We start from the raw sequence: 11723 nt of genomic DNA on the forward strand, positions 1-11723 counted from the left end.
TGTTATTTTTGTCGATCGTTTTCCCGCCAAAATAATAACATTCATCACGAAGTGTTTTTTCTAAATGTTCTTATTTTCATCCAATCTATAATGTTCGTGAACAAAGTTTTATCAAAAAACGAAATTTTTTTTTTTTGCTTCCCCCCGCTTCTCCCGATTGGTTACTTCCCCATTGATTCTGCCCCTATACAGGGCCGGATCTGACCAGGAGCGAGCAGTGCAACCGCACTGGGCATCAAACCGTTAGGGGGCATCAGTCGTTCACTACATAAAATGTTTTTTTAGACAATTTCATACCCATAATTGAGTTTTATACCCCTTTAAACGTGGTTTATTTCATCATATTTGAACAATTAAAGTTATAATGGAAGAAGAGCTTAAGTTATTTTAATGGAGGTAAGTTGGATGGAAAAGAGAGATGGAGAAGGTGACTTTCCAGATCTAAAAAGTTGTTTCGTTTATAGCAATTTCTTTGGATCTCTCTATTATTTAACACAAATATCCTTATAAATAACTTATAAATACAATTTAGTCCTATTTATTACTTTACAAGTAGTTGAGCCCTACATTACTATCACTTCGTACTTATTATCACCTAGAGTATTAAATTATAAATATAAATGTACTCAGTATTATATTTCTTAATTCATACTGTAGTAAATACGGAGTATTTTAGGGGCATATTTTTTATCTCATCGCACTGGGCATCAAAAACATTAGGACCGGCCCTGCCCCTATATATATATATATATATATATATATATATATATATATATATATATAAAACAAACAAGAGTGTAAGGAAATTAAGGGTCCCACTATCTGAAACCACCTACATCAAGGGCTTTTGCTGCTCATCATCCTGTATATTCTCTTCATCAAAAGACGTACCCCATTGACAAACTTCATACATTCATGCCTGCAAACTAATAAAGTGACATTTTATGGAACTGGAAAACCAGTCAAATACATTAGTTAGTCCAATGATGTTACTTGAAGAGAAACTACAAACATTTTGATTTAGTGAGTTACATTACTATATTTTATGACATCTTATTTGTAAAGTTGAGAATATGATAGACTGGGATATATACTTATCATACATCATACAATATCATTTGTCCTCGAATGAAATTGAATATGGCCACTTGTTAGTAAAAGCTCTACTAAGAGCATTGTCGTGGCTTCTCCCACACGTGCGTTCTCATTGTAGTCTCCTACAACACAATTATTCTCATTCGGCCTCAATATAAGTTTTCATTTTCATCCTGAAATAACATATTTGTGAACGAAAGGCGGAGCATAAATGTTTTGTAGTTTACCTTTAATACTTACAATTTCGCTTTAATTAATATATGAGGTTCCACATATTTTAATACTTACTGTAATCTACTCTCTGATCTTGGTCTCTTTGAGTACACCACCACCACCGATTAACAGGAAATTCTTTTACGATCAAAACCCGGCAAATCTCAACGGCAGCAGCACTCTCACGCGCCACGCGCCACCCTGTCGGAATCTTGTTTTCCCGGTCAGTGTAACATCGCCACTGACACCTTGCCGGAGTTATTGTTGTTGCCGTCTCCACACCTAGTTGGTTGGACGTTTCTGACTCTCAGAACATCTGAAAACTTGGTTTCTCGACTGGGTTATTTCTACTCCCTTTTTACCTCTTTCTAATTCACAGATTAATTATCTACACTACGTTCATATTATTACTTATTGCCATTAATTTTTGTGGTATGCTCACTTTGCTATCAATATTAGTGCTGCACTTGCTTCCCTGATATTAAATTCTCTAACTGTTATACTAAAATTAATTATTAATTTTAAATCAAATATATTATATTAATTAGATATTCGATCAATATATACTCACCTCAATTTCATTATTAGCCACAGCAAGCTTACATTATTAGCCACGGCAGCAGTTGATTCGTCTTCCCTTTTGTTTATTATTATTATTATTATTATTATTATTATTATTATTATTATTATTATTATTATTATTATTATTATTGTTATTGTTATTATTATATTATATTTTTATTTTTATATTATATTGCCACTTCTGCCTTTTCCCTTTTGTTTATTATATAGGGTAAGATAGACTCTAGTCGTAGTGATGGTCACGTGAGGTCATGTCCTTCGAGCTCAGGGGCGGCTAGGTCTAGAAGGGGTAGAGATTTTCGTGTTAGGATTAGAGTAGGTAGTTGGAATGTAGGAAGTTTGACGAGCAAATCCCGTGAACTTGTAGAGACGTTACTTAAGAGTAAAGTGGACATATTGTGTGTTCAAGAGACCAGATGGAAGGGTGAAGAGGCGGTTGACATTGGTGACTACAAGTTGTGGTTTTCGGGTTCCAGAGTAGCTAGAAACGGGGTAGGGATCTTTATAGGGCCCCGTCATAAGGATAATATTGTGGGTGTGGGTAGGTGTAGCGATAGGATTATGTCGGTTAGGTTAGTTATCCAGGAGGAGTCTTACATGGTTATTTGCGCTTACGCACCTCATGCTGGTTTAGGCGAAGAAGAAAAAAGTCGCTTTTGGGAATCGTTAGATGAAGTTGTGAGGAGTTGCCCCGCTGATCATCGATTACTTATTGGGGGAGACCTTAATGGACATATAGGAACGATTTCAGACGGATATGCGGGTGTCCATGGGGGCTTTGGGTACGGAGTTCAAAATGAAGAAGGACGCTCCATTCTCGAATTCGCTGTTGCCCACGATTTGGTTGTTGCAAACTCTTTCTTTAGGAAGACGGAAGCTCAGCTAGCAACCTTCCACAGTGGAGGTCATAGTACTCAGATTGATTATTTGCTGCTTCGCAAAGGGGACCTTAGGACCTGCAGAGACTGTAAAGCCCTGACTACCTGGACCTGTTCCACTCAACACAGACTTTTGGTCATGGACTTGGTTCCGCAGAGACGGGTTACTAGGAGAGGGAGACCCACCCAACCTAGGATCCTTTGGAAGAATCTGAATGAAGAGAAAGCCGAAACTTTCAAAGCATCTGTTTTGGAAAGAGTAGAGGCAGTAATGGATACTGTTACTCATGGGGATGCAGATCAGATGTGGAATAGTTTCGCATCAACTATTAGAGATGTCGCCAAGGAAACCTTAGGTGTGGCAGTAGGGACATCGAGAGGACACAAGTCTTGTAGAGAATCATGGTGGATTAGTGATGAGGTTCAAACCAAAGTCGCACTTAAGCAACTGAGGTTTAGGGAGCTCGTTACATGTCGGGACGGGACACGTGATGACAGAACTAGGGCAGAAGAAAGGTATAAAGAAGCTAAAAGAGAAGCTAAGAAGGCCGTTGCCCGTGCAAAAGATAAAGCGTATGAAGTTTTGTATAGGAAACTAGACTCCAAAGAAGGAGAAAATGATATTTACAGGATTGCTAAAGCTAGGGAGCGTAGGAGGAGGGATATAGATAACATCAAGTTCATCAAGGATGAAGCCAGTCAAACCATAGTAAAGGAAGACGAAATTAGGAAAAGATGGGAAGGGTATTTCCAATCTCTTTTCGTGGGTGAAGGACCAGGGCGCCAAGAGGACCCGCAGGACTTGGGAATAGGACATTTCCAGAACAACAATTTCTGTAGGAGAATCAGTCAGGAAGAAGTAAGATCGGCACTACGAAATATGGGTAGAAACAAAGCTGTTGGACCAGACCAGATCCCAATAGAGGCGTGGCGGTGCCTAGGCGAGGATGGTGTCAGGTGGTTGACGTGTCTTTACAATAAGACGCTTAGAAGTTATAAAATGCCTACGGAATGGAGACTCAGCGAGATTATCCCCATTTACAAAAATAAAGGGGATGCCCAAATCTGTGGTAATTATAGAGGCATAAAATTACTTAGTCATACTATGAAGCTTTGGGAGAGAGTGATTGAGACTAGACTCCGACGCGAAACTACGGTTTCCGAAAACCAATTTGGTTTCATGCCAGGGCGCTCTTCGATGGAGGCAATTCATATTTTAAGAAGCGTTATGGAGAAGTATAGGGAGAAACAAAAGGGTCTAGAGATGGTCTTCTTAGACTTGGAAAAGGCCTATGATTGCGTACCGCGAAAGTTGATTTGGAAGACCCTTAACGTTAGGGGTATCCCAAGTAGATATATTAGAGCTATTATGGATATGTACGATGGGGCGAAGGCCTGCGTTCAGACGCCTGTGGGAAACACAGAGTATTTCCCGATAGAAGTAGGGTTGCACCAGGGATCGGCCCTTAGTCCTTTCCTTTTTGCTTTGATCCTCGACGAGCTGTATCGAGGAATACAAGAGAACATCCCTTGGTGTCTGATTTTTGCCGATGATATCGTGCTTGTATCGGAAACAAAGGATGAGCTTAATAGAAGGCTAGAACAATGGAGGGAAGCCCTAGAACAAAATGGGCTACGGATCAGTAGACAAAAGACGGAATATCTTAGTTGCGAATTCGGTAGGACTGATGATGAACTTAACGTTGGAGGGAACATCAGCATTGGGGACCAGATCTTGCACCCACAAGAGTCGTTTAGATATCTAGGCTCGGTCCTCCACAAATCAGGGAGGATAGATGAGGACGTGACTCATCGTATTAAGGTAGGTTGGTTGAAGTGGAGAGCAGCGAAAGGGGTTTTGTGCGACAAGAAGATACCACTCAAATTGAAAGGAAAATTCCTTAAGGTGGCAATCAGACCTGCCATGTTGTACGGATCAGAATGTTGGCCAATGACGAAGGCCCAAGAGAGAAGGATGGAGGTGGCAGAAATGAGGATGCTTAGGTGGACGTGTGGTAAAACCATGCTAGATATGATACCAAATGGTGTGTTTAGGGAAAAACTTGGAGTCAGTAGCATCATCGACAAGCTAAGAGAAGAACGACTTCGTTGGTTTGGGCATGTGATGAGACGACCACGTATTGCCCCGGTTAGGAGAGTTGAGGCACTCACGGTAGATGGTGTAAGGAGAAGGGGTAGACCTACTCGTAGGTGGATGGATAGACTAAGACTCGACATGAGGGAGCTTTCGTTGACCGAGGACATGACTTCTGATAGGGATGCGTGGAGGGCTAGAATAAGAATAGTTGAGTAGGGCTATTTTTATTATTATTATTATTGTTATTGTTATTGTTATTGTTATTACTGTTATTACTGTTATTACTGCTATTACTGCTATTACTGTTATTATTCTTACTATTACAATTATTAGTATTGTTATTGTTATTATTATTATTTTTTGTATCACTATTATTAATTATTAGTGTATTAGTATTTGTATTACAAATATTTATTACTATTAATATTTATATGAACTATTATTATTACTATTATTTGTATTACTACTACTATCGTTTTTATTAGTTTTATGTATTGTTACCAATAGTATTAAAGGAGTATGTTTTTGGTATCTTTGGTTTTTGGATGTATGCATGCTTGCATGGTTGTTTGTACGTATGCACGTAGGTTCTTGTATGTTTGTATGTATGTATGCATGCAGGTAGGTTTTGTAATGAAGGTGTGATGCAGTTACACACGTTTTTATATGTGAGTTTGTTTTTTATGTATGTATATTTGTAGGTAGGTATGTATGTATGCTTGTTTTTTACTTGTCTGCAGGTGTGGTATATTCACTCATGTATGTATGTTTTGCTAATAGGTTTATGTAGGACTGGGTGTTTATGCTATGTATGTATGGTTGTATGTGTGGCTTTATGCATGTATGTATGTACGTAGGTATGTTTCATACTTGTACGTAGGTATGTCTCATGTATTTACGTAGGTATGTCTGGTGTGTATGTAGGTTTAGGTATGTGTGTATGTATGTACGTATGTATGCATGTATGTATGATCAAGTGATTCGCATCGCTCGGTGCATCTTGGGACCATTATGGCTGAGGACGACTTCCCTTGCTCTAGAGCTTGGTTGGTTCCTTTTAGTTGGGTAGTTTCGGGGGTGTCTACCGTAAAGGTGCATGAGTGGTTTTTGGTTTGCTAAAGGTGGTTGGCTCTTTGCTTGCGCAACAACTTCCACCCGGCATGCCCTCAAGTTGCTGTCCACAAGGTCTTTTGGCTCTTTTATTGAGGCAACGACAAGCGTCGTTTTAGTGGCGTCTTGACTGCAGCTCAGAGCCTAAATTGATTCTTAGGCATGCTTTAAACCCCATGAAAATCTGATTCTACCATCTTCATGGCGTCCCCCTTATATTTTATTATTATTACTATTATTATTATTTTTATTATTGTTTTTTATTTATCTTTGTATGTTTTAATTTATTTTTTAATTTCTATTTTCTAGTTAAAAAAAAAAAAAGTCTTTTTTTAGCCGGAGGTCCTCACGGAAGCAATCTCTCTACCCTGGAGTAGAGAGGGGGATGAATTTCCTTTACCGTGGGTGGAGAATTCTCTCGACTCGTGGTAACAGAAACGACTTCTCTTATAGTTTAGGGTAGAGGAAGGATTGTCTACACCTTACCTCCCCCATACCTCGCAGGCGCGGGATTGGGTATTGTTGTTGTTGTAGTAGTGTTTCGTCTCTCATTTAAATCAGAGAGGTAGTTAATTTGAGGATATGATGAAGTGACACTCATGTAAAAATTAGTTCTGAGATGAAGTTTAGTGGTTGATGATAATGATCTAACGAGTATAGAGATGATTTGATCTTTACTTTCAGGTAAAGAAACGACTGTCGATTTTTCATATTCCTCATATATGTTGAGATATTTGTGAAGATTCAACAATAAAAGAAAAATATAATCAAATTATCTTGGAGATTAAGTTATCTTGAAAGTCAAATTTACGAAGGGAGCGACTAATTGATTTTGTAATGTCTTTTGCTTAAAGACCAAGTTTACTTGTACAACAAGGAACTATATTTAATGTTTTATAATAAATAGATTCCTAACCTCATTGTAATTGTGTGCACGGAATTTATACTAGAAAATCTCCGATTTGCGCTCATGGACTAAACTATTCTCTGTGTTTTATAGTTGATATATAATCACGTTAAATTCTTGTACTGTTTATGTATTTATTTATCATCATTATTTTTTAGCTCATTCGTTTATCATTAGTGGGTTAGTGATTGGTGTAAATCATTTGTCTTGTTGGGTCCTCAATTCTTAACAAGTGGTATCAAGGCTTCAATATTTGAAGATCAGGCACGGTGGTAAATTGAAAGCATGTTTTTGATATGTTGATGATTAGGTGATCATCAGGTTATCAAACGAAGGTCTAGGGTTTTATCTGCAACATGTATCGTGATTAAGGGATTCTGTTTATGTTGCTCGCGATGAACTCATCGAGCACGGCCTTTATACTCAAGGGTTGATCAGTCAGGGTTAGTCTGATTATGATTTAATGATAACGTAACTCGCCAAGTTGCATTGTGACCGATTACCTTTTGAACTGGTAAAACTTGTCATTCTTGATTTTTTTAAAGGTTAAAGTTATCGGTCATATATTTTAATTTTTGTTTCGATATAGACTATATATTCAATAAAAATACTAATGTATATTATAAACTTATTTTTCATATGTTAAGCATACGTGACAATGACTTTGCACATAAAATGACATTTTTATGGAATTTTATTTTTGAAGAATGATGTTAGTGATATTTGCTAAAGTTAATTAAAAATACATAAAAATAATTAAATAATGCTAACATTAATTCAAAAAATAGTATGTTTAATAAAAAATGTATTTATCAAATCAAAACTTTATATATTTTGATAATAATATATAAATAAGTTTATAGCTTTTTTTTTAATTTTTTGAAAATGCAACATTTTATTAACTCACAAAAATGTACATGAAGGCTCAAAAGAAGCCACACCCCCCCCCCCCGCCCCCCCCCCCCCCCCGCCCCCCCCCCCCCCCGATAAGCAACTCGAGACGCATACCTATACTATATACAAATCTCACGAGTACTAAGATAGTACTAATATAATACACGAAATTAAGAAAATAAACTCAAAGGATTATGTATCCAATTATGCCAATCAATAGTCTTCGTCTTGCACCGCTGCGCGACCCATTCGAAACCTTTAACTTGTATTTCATTCAACGCGACCGGCGAATTCCAGCATTTACGATTAAAAACCCAATCGTTGCGATTCTTCCAAATAATTGATACCCACAAATCCATTCCACGATTTGCCAAACTTTCTCACCAAGATCCGATAGAGACGTATTAGATCTTCCATTAAAAATTTCACCAATAGATAGATTCGATACACCACCAAACCCCCACCATTTATAAACATTGGCCCAAACGTCGTAGGCGTGTTTACAAAAGGTGAGGGAGTGATCCACCGTCTCTAAGTTATCATCACATAATGGGCAACGAACTGAGTTAAGGTCAATCCCCCGTTTATCCAATTCCTTCAAAACCGTTAATCTCTTTCTTCTCGCCCTCCAAATGAAAATCTCTACTTTTTTAGGAACAAAATTATTATAGCATGTCTCCAGAGTATTATTACCCAAAGGGAATAATTTTGAGTCGATAACGGAAGTGAGTTTTTTAGTTGTAAAATACCATTAATTAGCATTTAGTTGCCACCACCAATAATCTTCACGATGCGAATCTAAACAAACTGAACGAAGCAAATCTATTTACTCCATTAGCTTGCTGTATGTTCGGCCCGAAGGGTTCCGGACCCAATCCCATAAACCCGCCCCATTTGTACCGGCAAACCCAACCCTTTCGCTGACTTTGGCCCAGCGATTCTGATCCAAGCAATAAAGTCTCTTGAACTTGTCTTTTAGTGCAATATCACAAAGCCATTTGTCGTGCCAAAAAGAAGTTGAATCGTCATTACCAATATTTTTTCTAAAAGAACATGAAAATGGAACCTCAATAGAGTCGACGTAACCTCCCGTTTTCACAATATTAAACCAAGTCAAAGATGAAGATGAACGTGATAAATAATCGGATAAGTTTATAGCTTATAATAGTAGTATGTATTTTTTAGCAATATAGTTTATATCAGAACAAAAGTGAAAATATATATAATCTATTCCTAACTTTAGTCTTATATCATACGTTTTATAACTTAGAAAATTTTCGAATTTCACCGAATATGATACGGAGTAGTAAAAGTTTTTGAGATCATAAACCCTTTATTTATATTTTGGATAAGAAGTTACTATTTCTTATCTTAGTATTTAACATATTACTGTTTTAATATCTTGTTCCTACTAGTACGTGCTCCTTAATCAAAGGGATCTTCCGTCAATTTTCAAAGCGTGATGAATATTTGAAGGTAGGTCCTAACGTCACACGTGGGAATAGGATCCAAAAGGCCACATATTTTTAACCCGTTAATTACCTTTACACTTAGTGAAATGCGTATATTATACGTCAAATATTTGAATAACGAAAGTTTAAATTATCATTCATACATGCTATTTAAAATCATAATGTGTTATTGCGTTAAACGTAAGTTCCTAGTTCATTATAGTCATTATAGTGTGTTCGTATTTATGTAGACATTGTAGGTACGTGGACAATTGATCGTTTGTGTCTGTTACGTTTATTATTGCGTTTACGATCGATTGTATGCATTGAATGTTAGATTACTTACTGTCTGTGTAACCGCACAGATGCAATATGCATTTGTACAAATACAAGTGCAACCGCACGGTTACACGTGCAGATCTTATATAATGTGTATTTCGTGTTCATTGGCGCATTTACGAAACTCATCCCTAGCCGTTATTTCGTTTCCCTGAAGGTCTAGCACTCTGGTTTATTTATCTACACATCTAAAAGTCGTTTTAATCAATTAGATCATTGGTTATTAAATTGTTTTGATATAAAATCTAATATCGAGTTATTCCGCACTCGATATTGAAGACTAGATAGTTTAATACCGTTTAATCGTTCCTAAATAATGTGCTACTGTATATCATTTTTGAATGCATTATTTTGATGGAAATTTTTTTTTTAACGGATTTTTAAATTCAAATATAGATTGATTATGGAAATTGAATTTTGGTCACAAATAAAATTTCTTAAAGCTTTAATCAACACATTACGCTACCCCTTGGAGTTGCTAATGTGCTATATGCTATATGATTCGATTGTTCAAAACCATTCATATTGTTTTGATTAGTGAAATGAAGTTATCCAAGACCCGTTTAATACATAATCATAGAAGTTTAATTAATTTGAACATTTGAAAACGTTGATGGACTTAAAACCCTAAAATGTCGAGCTAACATGACAAATGGATTGACTTGATCATCAACGTGATCACTACCGCCAGCTATCAACCACCATCCGTTCAAGACAACCGGTAATAGCTAGCACCACCTCTTCATGCTCGCCATAATGCTGAATTTTCAAAGTTGCTAAAGAACTAGCTAGGCACACTTGAAATATTCACCATTATGATCATCCTAGCTTTCATATATATATATAGGGGCAGGATCAATGGGGAAGTAACCAATCGGGGGGAAGCAAAATTTTTTTTTTTTCGTTTTTTTTGGAATTTTTTTTCGGCATCACGATCACACGAAAATATGAACATTTAGAAGAGACACTTCGTGATGAATGTTATTATTTAGGCGGAAAAACGATCGACAAAAATAACATTCAAGATAATATTGTTCGTGAAGAATATGAACATTTTTTTTCCATGTTTTGTGAAGTAAAATTTAGCCCGATTTAGAGTTTAGGGTTTAGGGTTTGGTGTTTTGGGTTTATGGATAGGGTTTAGGGTTTAGGGTTTGGTGTTTTGGGTTTATTCCATAAACCCAAAACACCAAACCCTAAACCCTAAACCCTTGTGACGCCCCGTACAAAACCATCGTGTACGGATCATCAACAACAAGATCATTACAACGTCAAACACTATATGCTGTTTGAAAACCAGTTTTGCATTCATGAAAAGATAACGAGCTTCCTATGAATAGAAGCATAAACATAAGTATGTGACCCAAAGGTCGTTACAAAACCATTGTTTGAAAATAACATAAATTACGAATGCAGAAGAAAAGTTCCATGATTGAGACATCTGTAAGTAAAGCAGCGGAAATTTAACACATCAGGTCCATAACAGCAAGTCTATTACACCAAGACAGCAAGTCTAACAGCGGAAGCAACAACGTCTAAGCACCTGAGAAATACATGCTTAAAAAGTCAACACGAATGTTGGTGAGCTAAAGTTTGTTTGTAATCAGTAATGCAATGTAGGCCATGAGATTTCAGTGCTTCAAACCAACGTTTCAAATCAGTATTTCAAATCAGTATGATAAAGTATATGCTTATCCGTGGGCACCCGGTAACTAACTTAACGTAATATTACCCCCTAAAAGTACACTTGGCGAGTGCGTAAGTTTACGAAGTATTAAACACCCGTTAAATGCTAGCGCGACTAGCCCGAGTGGGGATGTCAAACCCTATGGATCCATATCTAAGATTCGCGTTCACCGGTTCAAAAACCAATGACTAAACGTAACCGAGCTAAGGGGAAAGTTTATGCCGTTGTATAACCCACACATATATAAAGTTTAAGTACTCGTGCCTAGTATGTAAAACATAAAAAGCGCATGTATTCTCAGTCCCAAAATAATTAAAGTAAAAAGGGATGCTATAACTCACAGTGAATAAGCAGTAAAAGTCGTCACGAAAGTGTGCAAGTAGTAAGTCAGTTCGAAAGGTCGTCAACCTAAGTCAAAGGTTACTAGGTCATTAGGTTGTCCTCATAAGTTCTAATAGTGCATAAAATA

At 36.9% G+C, this 11723-nt stretch overlaps 1 protein-coding gene across 1 annotated transcript; it reads left to right on the forward strand.

Annotated features, from left to right (window-relative positions):
* The first annotated feature begins 390 nt into the window (after positions 1–390).
* On the forward strand, positions 391–5571 carry LOC139890296 (uncharacterized). Its single transcript, XM_071873189.1, has 3 exons — positions 391–396; positions 2101–3284; positions 5568–5571. The coding sequence occupies exons 1-3, from the start codon at positions 391–393 to the stop codon at positions 5569–5571; spliced, it is 1194 nt and encodes a 397-aa protein (XP_071729290.1).
* The last annotated feature ends 6152 nt before the right edge of the window (positions 5572–11723 follow it).

This window comes from Rutidosis leptorrhynchoides, chromosome 2 (assembly GCF_046630445.1).
Source record: "Rutidosis leptorrhynchoides isolate AG116_Rl617_1_P2 chromosome 2, CSIRO_AGI_Rlap_v1, whole genome shotgun sequence".
NCBI lineage: Eukaryota > Viridiplantae > Streptophyta > Magnoliopsida > Asterales > Asteraceae > Rutidosis > Rutidosis leptorrhynchoides.